Source organism: Brienomyrus brachyistius, chromosome 1, assembly GCF_023856365.1.
Source record: "Brienomyrus brachyistius isolate T26 chromosome 1, BBRACH_0.4, whole genome shotgun sequence".
Taxonomy (NCBI): Eukaryota; Metazoa; Chordata; class Actinopteri; order Osteoglossiformes; family Mormyridae; genus Brienomyrus; species Brienomyrus brachyistius.
The window spans coordinates 26,264,639-26,285,378 of NC_064533.1; the positions used below are offsets into that span (position 1 = coordinate 26,264,639).

The 20,740-nt window shown below is 43.7% G+C and overlaps 1 protein-coding gene across 1 annotated transcript in view; it reads right to left on the minus strand.

Moving 5' to 3' along the window:
• Positions 1 to 20,740, minus strand: part of gli3 (GLI family zinc finger 3) — a 138,578-nt gene that overhangs the window by 22,656 nt on the left and 95,182 nt on the right. Inside the window, exons 6-8 of the mRNA XM_048971884.1 lie at positions 18,703 to 18,849; positions 7,427 to 7,631; positions 1,206 to 1,425 (exon numbers count right to left, since the gene is read on the minus strand). Coding sequence (XP_048827841.1) covers positions 1,206 to 1,425; positions 7,427 to 7,631; positions 18,703 to 18,849 — 572 coding nt within the window. The remainder of the gene's footprint in view (positions 1 to 1,205; positions 1,426 to 7,426; positions 7,632 to 18,702; positions 18,850 to 20,740) is intronic.

The following is a 20,740-nucleotide window of genomic DNA, read 5'->3' on the forward strand; positions in this document are numbered from 1 at the left end:
TCAATTAATTTCTTTAATTATACTTTTATCCCCAAGAAATTGATGGACGCCCCGTATTTCACTCCCATTAAACTGAGTGTTGCTGTCTATAGCATCAGCAGCCAAAAAAATGGATGTTTCTTTCCGGGTTGCTGGACAGTGCCGAGCGATCGTTTCGAGAAGAAGGATCGTGCGCAAATATACAGCTTCGAGCATAATGTCCTGCTTGGTTACGGCACGGACAAAAAAAAAAATAAAAATAAAGAGAAACACGGCAAAAATAGTGTACGTTTTTATGCCGTAGGACCACAAAAATCCCGAATAGAAGAGAGCGGAGACCTGGACAAAAATAAATAAATAAGCCTCGGCCAGTTTTGCTGTAATTCAGCCGCAGCGTGTCATGAAAAATGGGTCCGGCAAACACAGTTAAATCCATCAATTCTAGACCAGATTATTTCTCATTCTTGTGATTAATGGTGTCAGAAGTGGGATTCTGTGTTAATAAGGCCTTTGTTGCTCCTTGGGGTAGTCTTTTAAGGGGAAAAAATACTAGCTGAAATGGAGTAGGGGTATTAAAAAGAGGAGATATCCGTATCTGTGTCACCGTTCTGTCTGTGTCTGTATTCGAATAGCTATTTGTCAAACTAGGACTGGGAGCTGCTCATAACCAATTTGCTGTAAAATCTATGTTACATATATTTACAGCCGTTTTTATATGGTCTTATGTCTTTGGATTTTTTTCACCTCAGGGCTGAGTTGTGACTCTGCTTGCGAGTAAGGAATCTGAGAGCACTTTGGGAGATTTCTATGATAACGAGTTCCTTTCTAATTAGCTATAATCAACAAACAAACAGAGGCAAAACAGAATAATGTTTGTAGCTACATGGCTGAGACTGTGGCGGTACAATGAAACCCAGTGTTAATAACGACATTTGGGTGACGTTAAAATCAGCAATACAAGAAGAGAAGAAAACTTCTAAAATGGTATTTGGAGTAGCATGTGGACTGTGTTCACACCACCAGTATTAGCTGAAGCTGATGTGATGCTGTAGACAAGGTTCACTGGCCTACACCCCCCACTCCACCCCCTACTGTCTGGGGGGCATTTGGTGCCCCCTCACTCTGAAAATTGCCCAGATTGCCCTAGCCAGACTCTGCTACTGCATACCACTGTTGTTTTAGGGGTTGCTGTCATTATGTAATAGGCGAAGCAAGCGGTACATCACCTGTGAGGAATCAGTGGGGGCCGCATTTCTCTCCACGGACCCTAACCCGGGGGGCACCATGCCCGGGATTGGCCGCTGGGCAGCGAAAGCGGGGGCTGGGTGGATAAGGGGGGGGCTGTGGCCAAACGCAGAGCCAACGATGCTAGGCTGGCGTCCAATCAGCTGCGGGTGCATCTGCAGTGTCATGGGCGTTGGGGGGTAAGCGAAACTCAGGGCGGGGCTGTGAAGAGACCAGGGGAAACCATTAATGGAGGGGGTGGGGGGCAATACAGAGACATGGGCTGAAATAAAATAATATCTAATAAAAATGTATGCTTTAAAAATGATAGATTAGTATAAGTTATCATTTAAATTTTACAACACAAACATGCAAAGGAATTGAAGTGCTACAATAAAACTAAAGTGGCCCAGTCATATGCACTCGAATAGGAAATATGTTAAAAACAGAAATGGAGATTATTTAGAAATATGAATTGCTTTCATTTCCTATTATTACCTCTTCATATTATGAATATTATAACAGTATGAAGTGCTGTAATTCAAATCCCGTCAACTGTAATTTTAAACAAGGAAGAATGTATAAGAAATCCCATTTTCCTTGCACAATCCTCATTGTCTCTTACGTTGTTCTTTACACACTCATCTCAGCATTTCACCACACAAAACTACAGCATTGTGACCCTGCTTGTTTTCAATACCCTCTGTATTAATCACATGTGAAGGACGGTGGGAAACTTTTTCCCGATCTCCCCTTTAATTCCGGAATCCGTACACGGTTCAGGAACACACTCCCACGAACAAGAAGAGCAAGGCGTGTTTCACAGTTATTAATTACTGGTATTTTCATGCCCTGGCAGGTCGTGTAAGTTATGGATGAACACGCTGTACCTTGACGACTGGCTCCAACGACACCATAGACCACGTCGAAGCATTTATTACAATTTCCACAGCGAGGAAAAAAAAAGAAACAGGGAAAGACATGGAGAATATATAGATCATTCTGAATCATTCACAGTCCCTAGAGTCAGTCTCACGTAGGACGAATCTGCAATATAAGGACATTGAAAGGTAGGGAGTCCCTGGAGAACGACGTCCATCTCATTACTGCCTAAAAAACCATGTGCGTGGGGATGGACTCCATCTTTTATATATAACAGCTAATGAGAATCACAGTGGACCCTCTTTACTGCTGAAATGTTAATCTAGATAAAGACGATGCAAGTTAATTCTTGGGTGTAACTTTGCTCCATTCTGGTCTATTTTCTTTGGCCTGCCCCACATGGGAATCAGACTTAGCGATTAACCTGCAGACTCGGCAGTCAATCTGCCGTAACGTTTGGCTCAATTGGGTTGGGGTTCCGACACCCCCCAAAGAATCAATAAGGAAACGGGGAGAGGAGGCCTTCAGTCAATGGAGGATTGTCTCAATCATTTCGCGGTGTTCCTCTTCCTCAAGGTGTAGCAGCTACAAGGAGTTTTACACAGCACCAGCAGTCCATAACCTTAAGAGGTGCGGGGGTGTCTAACTTCTGCAGTGGCTTCCCGACCCAAACCCTGGGATCATCACTGGGACATCAGGCTCCATTAATTCTCAGATCTGACGGTGGCTAAGCTGGTCCATATGTTTGGAGATCTTATTATAGTGGAGGAGTGGAAATCAATGGGATGGGGTGTTCGGGGCCCAGGCGCTTGTCATATCACTCATTTGCGGGGGCCGCATTGGGTAGCCCATCTAGCCATTGTCACCTGCAGTCCAAGCTTGTCTGGTGATTGATCAGCCTCTTTTTCAACACTTTCGATCACAGGGCGATCACTTCTTGGGTAATGCTGCGGGAAGGGGGGCCGGCTGCTCCTTGTGGTAGGCTGCCATCTACCATGACCTTCCAAAGCCGGTTCACATAAATCATCTAATATTTAAGTGTTGCGGGGGGGGCATTGAACAAGCAAGTCAATATTTGTCTCTGAAATATGAGTATGTTCTGTAATTTTACACGTGAAATATGTTAAAGAACAAGTCAGGAGAAGATCCCCTTACCCTGTGGAGTTAGTGTGAGCACCTCTAACTGTATAAATCGCCTGAGTTATTACCATTAGGAGTCTACTGTGTCAATTCTGCTGTGTTGAAAAGCTATTAAACAGGACCATATAGCCAATTTTGAATCTATTGATGTCCATAGTATTAAAAACATGGGCAGTGTAAGCCTAGTCTCTTTCTCAAACACCACTACCAGGACACAAATGCTAATATTTAATTTATGTGTCCAGAAGAGCCAGGGTATCTGCACATGGTATTCAACAGTTTGTTAACAAGACTAAGCTATCTGTGGTAAAGAGTAAATAAAGTCAAGTATCTGTTATGATACTGGCTCCCATTGTTATGGTTTATGCCAAATTTAAACAAGTATTTGTTTCGTAGAAGTATCGTTCTGAAGAGCACATTCAAGATTAAGGACATGAAACCTTTATGTACTAATCTACTCTGAAAGTGATGCACATAACACTGTCAGGTGTATAAAATGAAAATAGCTAGACAATGGCTGATAGAAAACTAGCCGATGTCCTCACTGTCCCTTTACACCAGCGAGAGTAAACAGCTCTTAAACCAAAAGACTAGATAAATCTGCCATCATGTATTGTGTAGTTGAAGCATATAAAATGGTTGATGTGCTAGCTATGAAAGAAGTACTAGGTCAAATATGACCTATGTTCTGTTAGTTAAAATGGCTTCGCAGTTTGAAAATAATAATATTTCAACCATGTAAGAACGCAATAACAATTGTTATATCCATCCATCCATTTTCCAAACCGCTTATCCTACTGGGTCGCGGGGGGGTCCGGAGCCTATCCCGGAAGCAATGGGCATGAGGCAGGGAACAACCCAGGATGGGGGGCCAGCCCATCGCAGCAATTGTTATATAAAATTAGCTATATGCTAGTTCTCGAATCTGAGCTGACCTGCCACGCTCTCCCCTGGATAAAGTACATGGAAAGCCTGGGATATTACAAAATATTACAAAACTGCTGAAGCTATTAAAATGCCCTTCATAGCGTCTCCATGATAGCAGCCAGCTCTCGCTCTTTTGGGAAGGAAGCTCGCCAGCTTTGGCAGTGCACATCTGAGTCCATGGTGTGGGAATAATGAACCCCGTTTTGTGCTTGGTGTCAAGGTGCTGCCCTGAAAACAGCCACGAAGGGCCCAGGCAGCGACAGGCTGAAGCGAAGGAGTGACCATTCGTCATACTCCCTCCCTGGCGAAGGAAGCCTGAGATGAATGTGCTATCAGCGCCTCCCTCTGTACAACGCTGGAACAGGTGTCACCCATGTGTCACCAGCCCAGTGCTTTTGCTTCCATTAACTTTTCTTGGATGCCTGACATATATCTTGCACGGGCTTTGAGTAACTCTTGGGCCTGACTCCCGAGACATTTCAATGCACATGGTCATGTACATATTCCTCACCGCCGTCTCCAAAACCTCAAGATTTCCGGCCAGGCATCGGAAACTGCTGGTGCTCAGATTGGTTTCACAGCCAAGATCTTCAGCCAGTAGCTGTTCAGCACGTCCATATTCCATCCAGCTAGCTTCCATAAGTTATACAGTCCCAAACAAGGGCTACTCTGTCTGGAATGATTATTGGAATCTCCAGTGCATTTAATTTGTTATCTTAGTGTGTCTGGGAATTCTCACCCTGACCTGTAGCACACGTTTTCCCACAGATTAGGTAAAGGCTGCTCTTTTATTTTAATGAAGACTGTTTGTGGACCTGGAAGAATTATGGAAACAACAGAGCAAATTCTCTCCTTGTTGTTCTTATGATTCCTCCCACAGCCCGAAGCCATGCAGTTAAGCCAACTGCCGTCTCTAAACTGCCCTCAGTTTGTCTCCAGTGATGGACTGGCAGTGTCCACTGCCTTGTGCCCTGTGCTGCCTGGAATAAGATCCAGGTCATTGAAGACTACTGAAGGTATGTAGTAGCACTAAAAGCCGAAATTAATGTCAGGCTATCTCAGAATCTATGGCAGGAGCAGAAAGCTCAAATCTTTATCTCTGCATCTTCGGTCAGGCTGGATGTGCAATTATTAAAATCCTAAGATGTGTGTTTATTCCTTTGCAAAAGTACTTTAATGTCCAGTTGCCCACAGCATATGCAACTCAACCCAGAGCTTGACAATGATGCATCCGCTATTGGGCAACAGAGATTTGTCAGAGATGTGGCGCTCCAGGTCTCATCCCCGACCACGGAGTGGGCTCCCTTTTCATCTGTCACATTATCAGCCGCCCCCCCCATTCCCCCGCCCCACACACAGACACACACACACATTCACCCTCACCCCCAAAACGCCCCCATCCCACATGAAATATCATGCCAGTGTCCAGTTAAGGTAAGTTCTCCACGCTTGATGGAGAGGACATTAATCAGAAGATGCATATCAGATTGGGGGGGGGGGGATTTGTTCACATGCTTTCTACCTAATAGAGGATTTCATGTTCACTGAGAGACCTTCCATTTATTGTTCAACAGGCCGTTCATTCATCATCGCGCTCTCAATGAGTCCACACTCGTTCTCTTTTCCTATTCTTCGCTGTCATTCTTTCAACCCTGCTCTCTCCCTCCTTACCGCCCCCCCCCCTCCCCCCGATTCCCGTTATTTATATTTCTCCCGCTCGCTTTCAGCCGCTCGCCTTGCTTTTTCCCTCCCACCGTCTTTTGTTTCCCACCACTTTTCCGGAGCGCGGGTGCGACAGCTGCTTCCTCGGTCTGTAGACTTTTTGATAGAAAAAGATACTAAAAAAAAACTTTCCTTGGTCAAGATGTGGAGAAATGGTAAACATGTTGAGGTGACTCTGGCCCATGAGACACGACGGTTAGCTTCGCACCGTAAACATGACGGTCATGGAGTTCTCCCAGATGGAGAACTGCTGGTCTGAGATGTAAGATCCATTCCTTATTCACATCCTTATCTATCCTGTCTTCTTTATTCACTCAGTACCACAGAAAACAATGAGACTTTCTGTACTAAAAACTAACCTTCTCTTCCCTGTAAAAAAGTGTATTAGCATATGCAGCCTTGCTGCTACAAATACTTCTAAAATTTCAATTGTACTTGCAATTTAAAAGTAATTCTCTGCCATAATAATATGACGTGTCGAGTGAACTTTGCTCATTGTGTTTGTTTCTGTTTCTTTTTCACCATTTATTAAATGTTTAGACGTTAGCAATGAGAAAGGAAGGGCGACCGAGAAGAGGAGCCAGCTGAACTGGACAGGACAAATAAAACCTTAAAGATTTCATATGATATAAAAAACAAATTAGATGTTTTAAGATCATGGTCGTAGATCCTGTGCCTGCTGAGGAACGATGAGATGGGACCAGCATCACACAGAGGCCTTGGCATGCAATACTTCCTTAAATTACTCACAAGGTTTAATTGCTTAGTTTCCAGACATCCATCTAGCCTGCCCCGAGAATGACGGCATAATGTAGGGAACACCATTAGACAGTCTATCACAGGGTAAGCTCACACACACACACTCAGGTTTGTAATTATATATTTGTGGGGACTCTTCGTTCATTTACATGGGGAAAACTCACCAATGGGCACATCATTTCTTATAACTGCAGGTCTTTGGATTGCAGGAGGAACCCAGAATAATCCTATGCAACCTATTGAGAACGTATTCCGAACCCACAGCCAGGATGCGTGAGGCCACACAGTCACCAGTGACACATAGCAATTCAAAACAAGTACTTCAAGCTTAATACAGCAAGTCTCCTTCCATACTTTGGCAAAAAACAGCTTTCAACTGGTTTTAAAGGAAAAGTCCAATAACTATTTAAATGTGGAATAGATATCAAGGTTCTGGTCCAGGACAGCAAGTAGGATGCATCACAAGAAACAGGAATTCTCCAGATTATATATCTCTGCTGGACATAATTGTTCATACTCTGTGTTCTTAAGTCCTTAGAGCAACAGCATTAAAATTAAATCCTGCCTATGCTAACTTTGGAGATGTCCACAGACGACAAAAAAAGGGTTAGGCTTAGAGTTAGCTGACAGCTGATTGGTCCCTGGGGTGCCGCCTTCCCTGTCACTCACTAATTCAAAACATATCATGGCATATTGAAAGGGTTTGGCCCTCTGTATGACTTATGCCTCTTATTCCGGCTACCTTTAAAAATCCTAGAATCACAATCATTTTACACAGTGACTTTGACTTTACCTTATGGCCCCAGCCGACAGGTGGCCATAGGAGCCACCAGTGGAAGAGCTGGAGCGGGAACTACTAAGGATGCTGCTTATCAGGGAGTTGGGCGAGGTGCGAATCACGGCCTGGAGGTCGAAGCTGTGGTCCGACAGTGGGGAACTGGGCAGTGTGCGCTTTCGGCTGGGCCTCGCCGGGAGCCTGGGGCTGGGGAACCGGGAACCTGGATGGAGGGAGAGAAAAAGAGGAGGGCCACAGCTGTTAAAACTTGACAATATGCAGATACCCTCCTGCACGACCCCCAGCATAACCGCGGCTATAATGATGTCAAAAGTGTTTTCATCAGCCTCAGTCAAAGCGATCACCAGTCATGCTATTCACAGTGCTTCGTATCCAGCTGAGCTGAAATAATTTTGTGAAACAATAGACAAATATTACAAGGAAAGCAATTACTGCTATTTCCACAATATGGAATTCAGCTGACAGCCTACAATCCATTACTTGCCTGTTTTCCCTTCCCTTATTATTTATTTTATTACATTGCTTACCCAACACTTCTTTTTCAAACTTTACTTGCTATTTAGCCCAGCTATGCAGCTGGGTCTTTTACTGTAGCTATTCAGTAGCCCCTTACTTTGTAACAGACAGTCCACTGAGCCTTAATCACAAAACCTTCAGGTATAAGCTGTGGCCTCGGGTATCCCCACACCTTCACTAGCATCCCTGTAACTTTCCTTGTATCCATATACAGTAAAACCACGAACTACGAGCATAATTCGTTCTGGAAACGTGCTCGTAATCCAAAGCACTCGTATATCAAAGCGAATTGTCCAATTAGAAATAATGGAAACTCAGATGATTCGTTCCACAACTCAAAAATATTCATATAAAAATGATTAGTACAAAATATTTAGTAAACATACATAAAACTAATTAAACTGCAAAAACCTTTGAAAAGAATCAAGGATGGTGTGAGGGAAATAAGAGAGAGGAGAAGAGGAGGGTTATTTTGTAGGATGACTTTCACTATAACTAACGGAATCACATCTGTTGGCTCACTGGTATCTTTTTGTGTGACTTTAACAAGGAATCTATCCAACGACAGCCATTTTTGCCTACTTTTCGATTTCACAGAATGTGGACATTGCATTGTCATTGCTTGCACTGTTACACACTTATTCGGGTGGCTCTTTTCTACTAAATTTTGACTATACGAGTGAGGCACGCTGACTGAGACCGAGCATGGGAAACAATTATCCACAATCCTGCAGCGAGAGAGAAGAACCATCGGCTCAGTCGTGATCACGTGACGCTAGACAGACAAAGCGTATACATAATACTCGTATTGCAAGACCTTGCTCGTTTATCAAGTGAAAATGTATTTAAAAATTTTGCTTGTCTTGCAAAACACTCAGTAATCAAGTAGCTCGCTATCCGAGGTTTGACTGTACTTCCCTGCATTTCTGAATACCTTTCCTGGTATTCCTGTACCATTCCTGGTATCCATGTACCTTCACTCATATTCCTGTAACTTCCCTTGTGTCTAAGTACTTGCATACCTTCCCTGCTATTCTTATATCTTCCCCTTTTCCTGGTAGCTCCTTGATTATCCCTATTAATTTTCTGGTATCCCTGTACCACTCCTGGTATCTTCATACTTATCTTGGTATTCCCATACATTCCTGGGTATCCCCGTACCATTCCTGCCATTCCCATACCTGCCTGGGTATCCCTGTACCATTCCTGGCATCCCCATACCTGCCTGGGTATCCCCGTACCATTCCTGCCATTCCCATACCTGCCATTCCCATACCTGCCTGAGTATCCCCGTACCATTCCTGCCATTCCCATACCTGCCTGGGTATCCCCGTACCATTCCTGCCATTCCCATACCCGCCTGAGTATCCCTGTACCATTCCTGGCATCCCCATACCTGCCTGGGTATCCCCGTACCATTCCTGGCATTCCCATACCTGCCATTCCCATACCTGCCTGAGTATCCCCGTACCATTCCTGCCATTCCCATACCTGCCATTCCCATACCTGCCTGAGTATCCCCGTACCATTCCTGGCATCCCCATACCTGCCTGGGTATCCCCGTACCATTCCTGGCATCCCCATACCTGCCTGGGTATCCCCATACCATTCCTGCCATTCCCATACCTGCCTGAGTATCCCCGTACCATTCCTGGCATCCCCATACCTGCCTGGGTATCCCCGTACCATTCCTGGCATCCCCATACCTGCCTGAGTATCCCCGTACCATTCGTGGTATCCCTGTACCTTCCTGGGTATCCCTATATCATTCCTGGTAAACCTATAACTTCCTGGGTATCCTCGTAACATTCATCGTATTCCCATACCTTCCTGGGTATCCCAATACCATTTGTGGTATCCCCATACCTTCCTGGGTATCCCAATACCATTTGTGGTATCCCCATACCTTCCTGGGTATCCCCGTACCATTCCTGGCATCCCCATACCTTCCTGGGTATTCTCATACCATTTTTAGTACCCCTGTATCTTCACTGTTATCACATACATATACATTTCTGGTTCCCTCATACCTTCACTATTATCCATGTACCCCCCCTGGAACCTTCAATGGCATCCATGTACCTCCACTGGGATGCCGGGACATTCTGGGATATCTCTGTGTCTTCTCATACTTTCCCTAATATCCGCATATCTTCCTGGTTTTCCCATACCTTCGCTGGTAACCCATGTCCCCTGGGTATCTTGGACCAACCTGGTTATCCCTGTAACTTCATTGGTGTACCTTACTGAATATTCCTACACATTCCTTTGTATTCCCAAACCTTCCTGACTATCCCATACATTCCCTGTTATCCCTGTACCCCATAAAATATCCATCACTAGGTGTTCTCTGCTTACCTCTGTTGCACAGGTGTCTGTCTATAAATTAGTTCCTCTTCCAGACCCGTTTAAAATGTTTTTCAAGCAGAAACCCTGACATTTGAGCACCGGATGCAACAAATCTCAATGGAAGACACAAAGTCCCACCCTTCACTCCCTATCTCTTCACCCCGGCCTTTTGCAGGTACTTTCAAGGTCTGCCCATTCATCACCCAAGACGGAAGAATTGCCTAATTTGGTGACAATGGCCCTCAAGCCTGGCAGCCTCGTTGAAGAGGAGAGATGTGAGGCCCCTGGCTACTTTTTTTGCTCCGCAATGGGAAGAGGACAAGCTGTGGAAAACATCGGGCATAGGGGCTCCTTGGGGAACAACAAAGGGGGGGGACAGCTCTCCAAACTCCCATCAAAGCTCTCTGCTGGCGACATCCCCCCACTTCATGGGGTGTCTGACTGAATTTAGCTTATTTTACATGGTAAACGGTTTACCCAACATACCCACATCTCTCTCCAGGCCTCGCAAATGAAAGATTTCAGAAGGAATCTATTTAGGCCGACGTCATGTATCAAAATGCTGCTCAAGGGAACCGGTAGCAGGAGGAGTGTGTGAGAACGTGAATCCGTTTAATCTCGGGCGTGAGTATATATATATATATATATATATATATATATAAAAAAAACATCGCCCCGTTATATCTTTATATCCTTAATATTCCATAGCCCATGTTATCACTATGTTCAATAAACCTGTCCCCTCCAACATAATCAGCTGTGTGCCTGTAGTATATGGATTTTTTTTACATTTCACTAGAATGCAGGAACCAAATTTAAATTAAAAGAAAAAAACAGACAGGATGCCTAAAGTGACAATGACGGCCATGCATGGAGTAAAAAATGGCTTTTGCTATCTTTTCATTGCAAGATGTCATAAACAAAATAAAAGTACAGAAAAGAAGTTTTTTTAAGAGTGGGTGTGTTCTATGTGTGAAGTGACACAATGGTTTTGTGACTAAGAGCCTTTTTTTCAGCAAACAAAACCAGATTGTGCCAATTTCCCCCCCCCCCCCCCGCCACCAACCCCGGCTTGTCTGACACATCCAGCGATTACAGGCCTGCCATTCAGATGTAAATCGGCTGTGTGCATGTGTGTGTGCGTGACACGCAGGAGGCTGCGGGCAGGCGGCTGCGGCGTTTAATGCACCGTGCCACAGGAGAGCAGGATCGGCCCGCATTGCTGTACCTCCCCATGAAAGACGGTCTCCTCATCTCCTACGTGTTTATGCGCCTTTCAGAACAAAGGCACACACTGCAATGCACATAATTACACACGTCGGTATGAACATGCATCCAATGCCCAGTTCACCTGAGTCGGGACATAGAAGATCCCCATGTTCAGTTAACTGTTTTGGTTACATTTTATATCAATTTTATATCCCATCAGAACTGCAACAGATACAAATGTTACACATTCTATCCATTTCCCAGAATCACTTATACAGTACAGCTTCAGACTGGAGGCTGTTCCAGAAAGCTCCAGAGAACACCCTGGATGAAAGTCCATTACAGGGCATACAGCGCACACGCATTAGAGGAAATATCAGTGTCAGTCCAATATCAGTATCAGTTTGAAACTGACTGAAATATCAGTATCAGTCCAATATCAGTGTCAGTCCAATATCAGTATCAGTCTGATGACTTGAGAAGTAAACTGGAGTACCTTGAGGATACCCAAGCCTACAGTAGAGAAAATGTAAAATTCACATGCACAAATCTGAATTTCAATTGTGGTGGTATATCAACTGCAACCCACATTGAGAATTGTATGATCCATCCATCCATCCATTTTCCAAACCGCTTATCCTACTGGGTCGCGGGGGGTCCGGAGCCTATCCCAGAAGCAATGGGCACAAAGCAGGGAACAACCTAGGACAGGGAGCCAGCCCATCGCAGAGCACACTCACACACCATTCACTCACACATGCACACCTACGGGCAATTTAGCAACTCCAATTAGCCTCAGCATGTATTTGGACTGTGGGGGGAAACCGGAGTACCCGGAGGAAACCCCACGACGACATGGGGAGAACATGCAAACTCCACACACAATGTGACCCAGGCGGAGACTCGAACCTGGGTCCCAGAGGTGTGAGGCAACAGTGCTAACCACTGCACCACCATGCCGCCCGTGAATTGTATGATATATTCATATTAATATGTACTTATGGCTAAGCCTGTGATTGGAGGGTTGCCGATTCAAACCCAGCCTCGGCACATCTGCGGGTCCTTGAGCATGGTCCTTAACCCCCACCTCCCTGGGCACTGCTGTGGGTGGCTGCCCCTTGACGGCCAGCTTGCTCTCACCTACAGAGAGCAAGTTGGGGGAGGCATAAAAAGAGTTTCCCCACAGGAACCAATAAAGTATCCATAATAATAATAATAATAATAATTGTTATTATTATTGTTGTTGTTGTTGTTATAAGGGTGGCATTGTGGCCTCACACCACCAGGGCTGGGGGTTCAAATTCCGCCTCTGCTCTGTGTTTGCGCAGTTTTCTTGTTCCACAACCCCCACAGTGCAGAGGCATGTTGTTAGCCTAACTAGCCTCTCTACATTGCCTGTAGTGTATGATTATTTGCCCTGCGATAGACAGGTAGCCTTAGCCTTGTGCTTGATACTGCCTGGGACGGGCTCCAGATCCGTATGTCACTCTGACCATAATACGTGAAAAAATGCCTGTAAAATGTTTCTCGGGTAAAGCTCAGAGATCCTGCAGATAAAAAAGCAGAAATGATCTTCCATACGATCTCTGCTACATAGTTGACTGTCAGCTTTATCCTGCCAGGTGTGAGTTCTGCAGTAACACCCCCACCCCCGCCTGATTGGACCACAGGTCCTGCACTTTGCATTGGGAACGCCCCCTTTCCCCACCTGAGACAGACGTACTCCACTTGTAGGGAATTAGGGGGAGGGGCCCTGGGAGGTACCGCGCGGCAGGCGGGCCCCGTGGGATCTCTGTTTATTAATGCGCCGCCGCATGATAAATTGGCAAAAGGGATGGGGGGGGGGGGTATGAGAGAGGATAAGGCGCTCTCAGTGCTAAGGGTGTCCCTCTCGTTTTCCCTCTGATTTATAGACGAGATGGATGGTTAGGCAGGAGGGTCATTAATTCAAGCGGACAGGGGAGCACACAGACAGGCGAGACGAGGGCAGCTAGGAACGGAGCCCCTGCCCATTCGGACAAGGAAACCCCACGTTTCGCGGCCTGACTGGCAACAGAACAGATAACCGCTGCGACGTTATTAATTAGCCCGACTAATGTGCCCGTTAATGTCGACAAGATCAGTGCATTCCAGGTCGTAACCGTTTTGGCCCGAAATTTATTGAGTCAGCATACGACTCCCTATCCTAGGCGGCTGGCTATCAACATGATGCCATCAATAACACAATTAAGAGCTGAGTGTTCAAGTAAAACAAAAGCAACCCCTGTTGGCCTGGCCCCTTAACTCCTAATTTATAAATGAAACACCTGGTGTTTCAGGTGTAAATCGCATATAAATCAACAACACTGCTTCAAAACTAGGCAGGACTGAGGGACTGTAGCTAGCTAAAGTAATATAGTTATTTTCACTCATAGCAAAAAAGTTTCTGTCCTTTTTGGAGTGAAGGGCTTTATGATATGTAATATAAAATACTATAATGCCCAGAACATATTAATTTTAAGGTATAAGAGAAGACAAAAGAGGTCAGTGAAATGTATTCAAAAATTATCACATTGGTGTGATTCAATCAAAAGCCCTTGTGCTTCTTAAGGTTACGGGATTTAATTCTTAAATTAGAGCCATGGCACAATTCTGTCCCTTAAGCGTTATGCTTGTTAGCACTTGAGGCTTCCAGAAGTTTTCTGTTTAAAGGGCATGTTAAACTATGCCTGAAGACGCAATCGAATCCCTTTGGTCAGTCGGTTGACTTTCAGTTGGCATCTGTCCTCTAAAAATCACTAACGATCCCACCTCATTAACGGAATCCTGACATTCCCGCTGATGATTTTACGCACATCTTACGGCTAGCTTGTCATCTTTATAATGCCACTTACGAGATATTGCCAGTAAAGGCTAAGAGGACTGCTGGCAATTATTTGTTCTAAGAACGTTTACGGAATGTTATGATTAAGGTATGGGAATGTTCAAAGTGTCCAGCTTTCCTGATGTTCCTGGAACATTATCCCACTAATACAACTACTATTACAACTAAGAGTAATAATACAAAAAGTAATGTAAGGCATATAGGGGAGTATAGCGGGTAATACTGTTATCTAAAGGTAATAGGTTCAAGGCTGGATGGTGTAGTATATGCATATAGCACTTAAAAATATATATATCATTTTATATCTCTGTCAACATTACTTGCATTAAAAGTATTTTGAGGTAATGATGTGCTGATCTTGCTGACACTGACAGAACCTTTATTTAAGTGTGAATTGTGGATATAACGTTACATTAATGTTAAAGTACAAATGTTCGCTGCCAACTTTGAGAAGACCTTTCTCATAATGTTGGCAAAAATTTTCAGAACATTTCCTTTAAGCCGAGAGCCTTCAGAAAACTCTGCTGAAGATTGATTTGCTTTTGGTACCTGTACAGTCATTAAACTGCTTACTCAGTTTTGATTAAATCTTCCTAACAAATTCTGTAGTGAGAGGACCCAGTCTGTGAACTTTCGATTTTATTTGTTGTGCACGTTAACTGAAAAACAATCCTACATTATACTAAATCTTCGATAAAACAAATAGAAAACATAATTTTTCATAATTTCAGCTTCTGTGTTCATATGACTTGATATGGAATCGATGTTAGAGAAAAAGGTAGCTTGTGCGTAACGTCAATCTAAATTGGCAGACATTGACCACAGCACTATCACTGACTGGCTTTAAAGACTAGGGGTCTGGATGCTGGGGGGAGGGGGAATGTCATGTGACCAGCACATTTATTAAAATGGCAAACGCACCCAGACCCTGATGCTGTACCCAGGATTGGCCCTTGCTGTTACCTGACGTCTTGTCTCCAATCCCTTGAGAGTGTCTTACAGTCAGATCTCTGCTTCCCTTATGTAAGTCTGGTATACAGTACATCAGAGGACAGTAGTCTATTTACACAATAAATTTGCACGACAGTGAACAATTGTTTTCCTTTTTGTACTACTTCAGGTTATTGGTCTGTTCTGTGCATCTTAGTACAGTTTTCCTTGCACTTCGCAGTCATTTGCACACCATACAATTTATTTGGTTAAGACGTATTTGCACTGTTTTCTGTAAATTTTTCATTTCTGTTGTGTTCTTTAGTTATGGATATATTGATTGGTAGAGTGGTTTTTGGTAAGCATCTTGTAATATTGTGCTGTATTTCATATTGGTACTAAACCAAAACCGGTTCTGGTTTGTTTGTACTTACTGGTAACGGTGTTTAGAGTCCTCAGCATGTTACTTATACATTACGGAAGGGTGGAAAGGTGAATCAGTTGGTGGTGCTGTAGCTTCACACCTCCACTGTATTGGGCTCAATTTGTACCCCTAGGTCTTACATGCAGTTAGTGTCTTTAAATTGCCCACAGTCTGTGAGTGTGAGGCCGGTTGTGGACTGAGAAGCCATTCAAGCTGCTCTCTTTCTCATGCACCATGTTACCTGGGATAGTCTCCTAGGCTCTCTACAACCCTGTAGCAGATTAGGGCGCTGTGCCTATGATCAGAAGGTTGTCGGTTCAAATTCCAGGGTCAGCTGAGTGATGTCACCATTTGGCAAGACCCTTAACCGCAATATCTCCAGGGATTAACTGACCCTACTTTCTCAAAAAATAAAAATGTATATTGCATTCAGGGGTTAAATCAGACAGGAGGGGGAGACCTGTCAGGTACAGAGTGGGAGGGGGGCATGAATAAACCGCTCTATACATTAGTTTATTAGTTATCATATGTGTTTATGATAACAGTCTTAGAGATGCAGTATGTTCATTAGTTCTGCATGTTGTGTTATCACTTTAAGGCTATACTAAATAAACTAAAAAATTTATCGTAATGCAATTTTTAATTTCAATTGGATAATTAACATATTGTGTAGTTAAATAGTATGCCTACTTGAATTATTTAGAAACATAATGTGCAAATGCACATGAAAAATTTTAAATGCACCAAAATGACTTTTATTGTTGCTTGTTCATTCAAGTCCAAGTGAAAATCCATTAAGATATCAAGTTATTAGCAGATCTTCTTATATGTCTTACCTCTAGCAGTCTAGATCACGGGTGTCAAACTCCAGTCCCAGAGGGCCGGAGCCCTGCAAGTTTTTGGGTTTCCCCGTCATTTAACACACCTGATTCAGCTCCTTCTGCTAATTACCCCACAGCTTTTGAGCTGCATCATTTGTAGTGGAAGAGGGAAAGAGCTAAGCTATACAGGACTCCGCCCCCCAGGGCTGGAGCTTCACAGCCCTGGTCTAGATAGAACATGATGTTTTGGCAACAGTACAGTAAATAAAATAAGTCAAAATACAAAACCACGAGAAAGAAAGGCACTAAAATATCTAATTTACTCAACAAATGAATGTCTGGTCAAAGCTACTAATAAAAATTAACACTGAAGCTGTTATTTAGCACAAAACTCACCTTTTACGTGTTCACTTTGAATCTTTCACTAGATTTTGGGACATTAAGAAAAAAAGATTAACACTGAAGGAAGTCGAACTGCACTCCAGCAAGGTGTGATTTGCTCTACCTGGCTCCGTCTATATTTAAACCCTGGTTGCACTGGATAAAAGTGTCTGCTAAATTAATAAGCACATACCGAAGATGGATGATATTCATGAACAAGACAGAATCTTTCTTGAAAGTAACGCAGGAACAAACAGTGAACTCCAGTTGGCCAGCTCTTAACTATTAATACGGGAAAAATATCTATAGAGGCCCTTGTGGTTATTTGAAGTGCATATGTTACCATGAAGAGGGAGACAAAATCTCTGATTAAAACCAAAAAGACAGAAATAATGGATCATTAAAACGTAAACAGTCAGGAGTGGTCTCTCATTCCATAATTAAGCTCCATCTTTATAATTACACTGATGTCAAGCCCAAGATACAATGAACTGGCCCAGTTATTAACAAAAGCCTCTTGATGCCCAGTTATCATTTAAAAAAATATATATATCCATATATCATGAAAAGGTGCTTTAAAGTGTTAATTTCCCAGCCGTGGAACACACATTGTTAAACGGCGATGAGTTATTACCAGACACGATCACAGACGATTTGAATTAAAAAAGCCAACATCTCCATTTAAATTTGCCCCTAATTGTTTTGTTTCAGTCTATTAATCTAAAACACTGACACAGAAGAAAGGATTTCTACAGTGATGGATGGTGGGACACTCCAATTCCCACTTAATAGCAATTAATTTTCTGATACTTGCGCAAGTTTGGATAGTTTTAATTAGTTTGTACAGAGTAAAAGGGTAACTTCACCCCTGATTTCTATGAAGGCGGCGACTGGCTGACTAAATACGTTCTCATCAAAGCGTGGGGGGGGGTGGGGCGGGTGTATCTGGCCGACCTTCCAAAGATTCACTGAGCATTTAATTTCCTATTTACACTTTAAAATACCTCATTTGCATAGCCCCACTGCATACGTTCCCTGGTAGGGCAGTTTAAGACAATAGCAATTCTAAATGTGACCATTCTGTGGCGTCTAAATTAGTTTGCGTCTGACGTATTAATGTTTGATTGAAATTTAGCAAGGGTCTGAGAGAGGTGTGACATTTTGGTTGTGATGGGATTTTTGGTATATATAGTTGATTTAAATAAGCACGCATATAACACAAAAAGAAGCATTCAAACTCCTGTGCTATCCTGTCCTTTTTTGCTGGTTTATGGAGATACCTGACACTTGCTGGCATTTCAAACACCCAGACATTTGATGGCCAGTGATTTATCTCTCAATCGGATCACTGCTGAGTTCAATGCAGCAGTAGTAGATATTGTAGTAGAAAACTCCTGTATGGGTGAAATCACCTCACAGGTACATATTATGTCAAATCGATATTCTTTAAAAAAATAAAAATAAATAAATAAATCTGTGGGAAAGTTTGAGTAAATATCTGATTAATGAAATTAATGAATGAAAAATTAATGCAAAAATTTTAACAAAGGTTTGGGTTTGAAATCTAGTGTTTGTTTATGTACAATTAAACTAAGCCTGATTTCCTTCAATACATGTGATGTGACAGAATAAATCATATAATAAGAATCAGAGGATAAATTAAATAATGGTTATGGTTAAATAACATGATGTAATAAGTAACGTCGATATTGACGAGTGGCCATGGCCTATGGATTCCACTTTAACCCTGGGTTAGAATTTAAAGGTGGTGTGCGCTTACCCTCCAGGTAGTCCATGTGGAGGGCCCCTGCTCCTGTCCCGGCCGTCGACACCACAGAGGGGATGAGGTCTGCGTACGAGCTGCACTGACTCCTCAATAGCGCCATCTGATGATAGTACTCTGCCGTGCTCAGACCAGTAGGGGGCACTGGGGAGGGACAGGGCATGTCAGGGAGGAAAAGAACACGGGGGTCAATTGCCTGAAAATGTAATGGCACATGCTAGGTGAAAGTCCACCTTTTCAGCGTCTGCACCGTGTGCCAGTGGGTGCATAGCCAGACACTCTGGGTAACCCTATATAATGCATAATCAGGGGTCCTTGTAAAGTGCTGTGGCCCCTGAGTATCATAGGGTACTGATGCCCCCACTGCACTGTACTGGTGATACCAGTTTGCATGTACAACTCTACAAAGAAACAAAAATATCTGCACTGACATTCCTCAGCTTTAAAATGAGCTCAGCTCGGCCTTTTTCTCCTTTAAACAGAGGAGACTTTTCCCACTTCCTGTATAGGTTTCCCTTTCCTTTCATCTCACTTTCTTTCTGGCGTGTGTGTGTGTGTGTGTGTGTGTGTGTGTGTGCCCCACCGGTGCCTGCGCCGTCCGCCGCGTCCGCAGCCGGGGAGGAATGCCGGTGTTATCGTGGGGGAGCAGAGCAGCTCAAACCGCTCTCCACCGCGCTACTTAAAGCCCAATAAAACAAAAGCCCAGATCTGCCCAGATCTGCATGCATAAAGAAACAGGCCCCATCTCTCCCCCCCCCAGCTCGCTCCATCTCTATGCCCTCCCCCCCTTCCTTAGTAATAGAGAACTAAGTCCTTGAACCGCCTCCTATAAATAAACATCTGGCATCGTGCGTCGGTATGCAAATATCTTTCCCAAGCAAAAAAAATAAAAATAAAAATACACGTCAAAAAAAAGGAGAGAAAGAAAAAAGAGACAAAGTGCTTTTGGAGGCAAATGGGAAATCAGTTTAGCCCCATAAAATGTTATGGCTAATTCCTGCCTTTTTTTTTAAGAAAGAACAAATATGGGATGATGAAAAGATCCTTTATGAAGCCTGAACGGGGTGCAGGCAATATGCATCTCTGATTGGTTCTGTAAACATAAGGAGAAATTCCAAATTAATTCGATCCGGGTATTATGCTTTTTCTGATGGGGGGGATTTCTTAATTGTCTTCATTTTTACCAGTTTAGTGCTGCTTATGGATTGAACTATAATGTGCCTCTTTTTTTTCAGGCTGGGGTGGTGGGGGTGTCCTAACATCAATGTTTTAGCAGCAATCAGCGAGCCACCCCCTCCAGGAGGCGGGTCGAGGAACCCAAAAGGAGCTTTAAGGCAAGGTGGGGCACGGGGCCTCAGCCCTACGGGGCGTTCCACCACAGATGCGGGGGGGGACGACAATTCTGACAGGGAAGAAAGAGAGAGAAAGAGAGTGAGACAGAGAGGTATTCCTGCCCTCCCAAATCCCTTGCATACTGGGCATGAGCCCAACTCATGCCATCCTCAGAATCAAATCAGCTTTCCATTCATTTACTTATTTGGCCTAAAAATCAAAGCAGATTAAACTAGAAGGAGAGGAAAAAACAACAACAGCAACTGACATCTGTGGACTAACACTGCGGCAGGTTTGGGGACGGCTATTTCCTTCCTCATTTATTTATACAAGAGAGACAAAACCTATCCATGCTACCCGAGTTGCTGCCAGTTACATCATGAAGATGGGTAGCGCGTGCTCAGGTGTGTCTAGCCTAGCCCCAGGGGAGGCTGGGAATTGTAGTATCTAAGCCGCATAACTTCCCCCCCTGTTCGTTAAAATTTTAATAACCTTGTGATGCTTAACGGGAAACGTTCTGCTTGAGGATGGGTGTGCCCTCCTGACCAAAGTGACACACTCAGTGGCACACACCTTCTAACGCACTACAAACTTTTCTCCACCAAAACTTTCATGGTGATATAATGCTCAAAATAGTAACCCAGTCACTTGGCATTCCAAAAAAAGGCCAGATTCACTTAATTGAAAAACAGGGCAATAATCA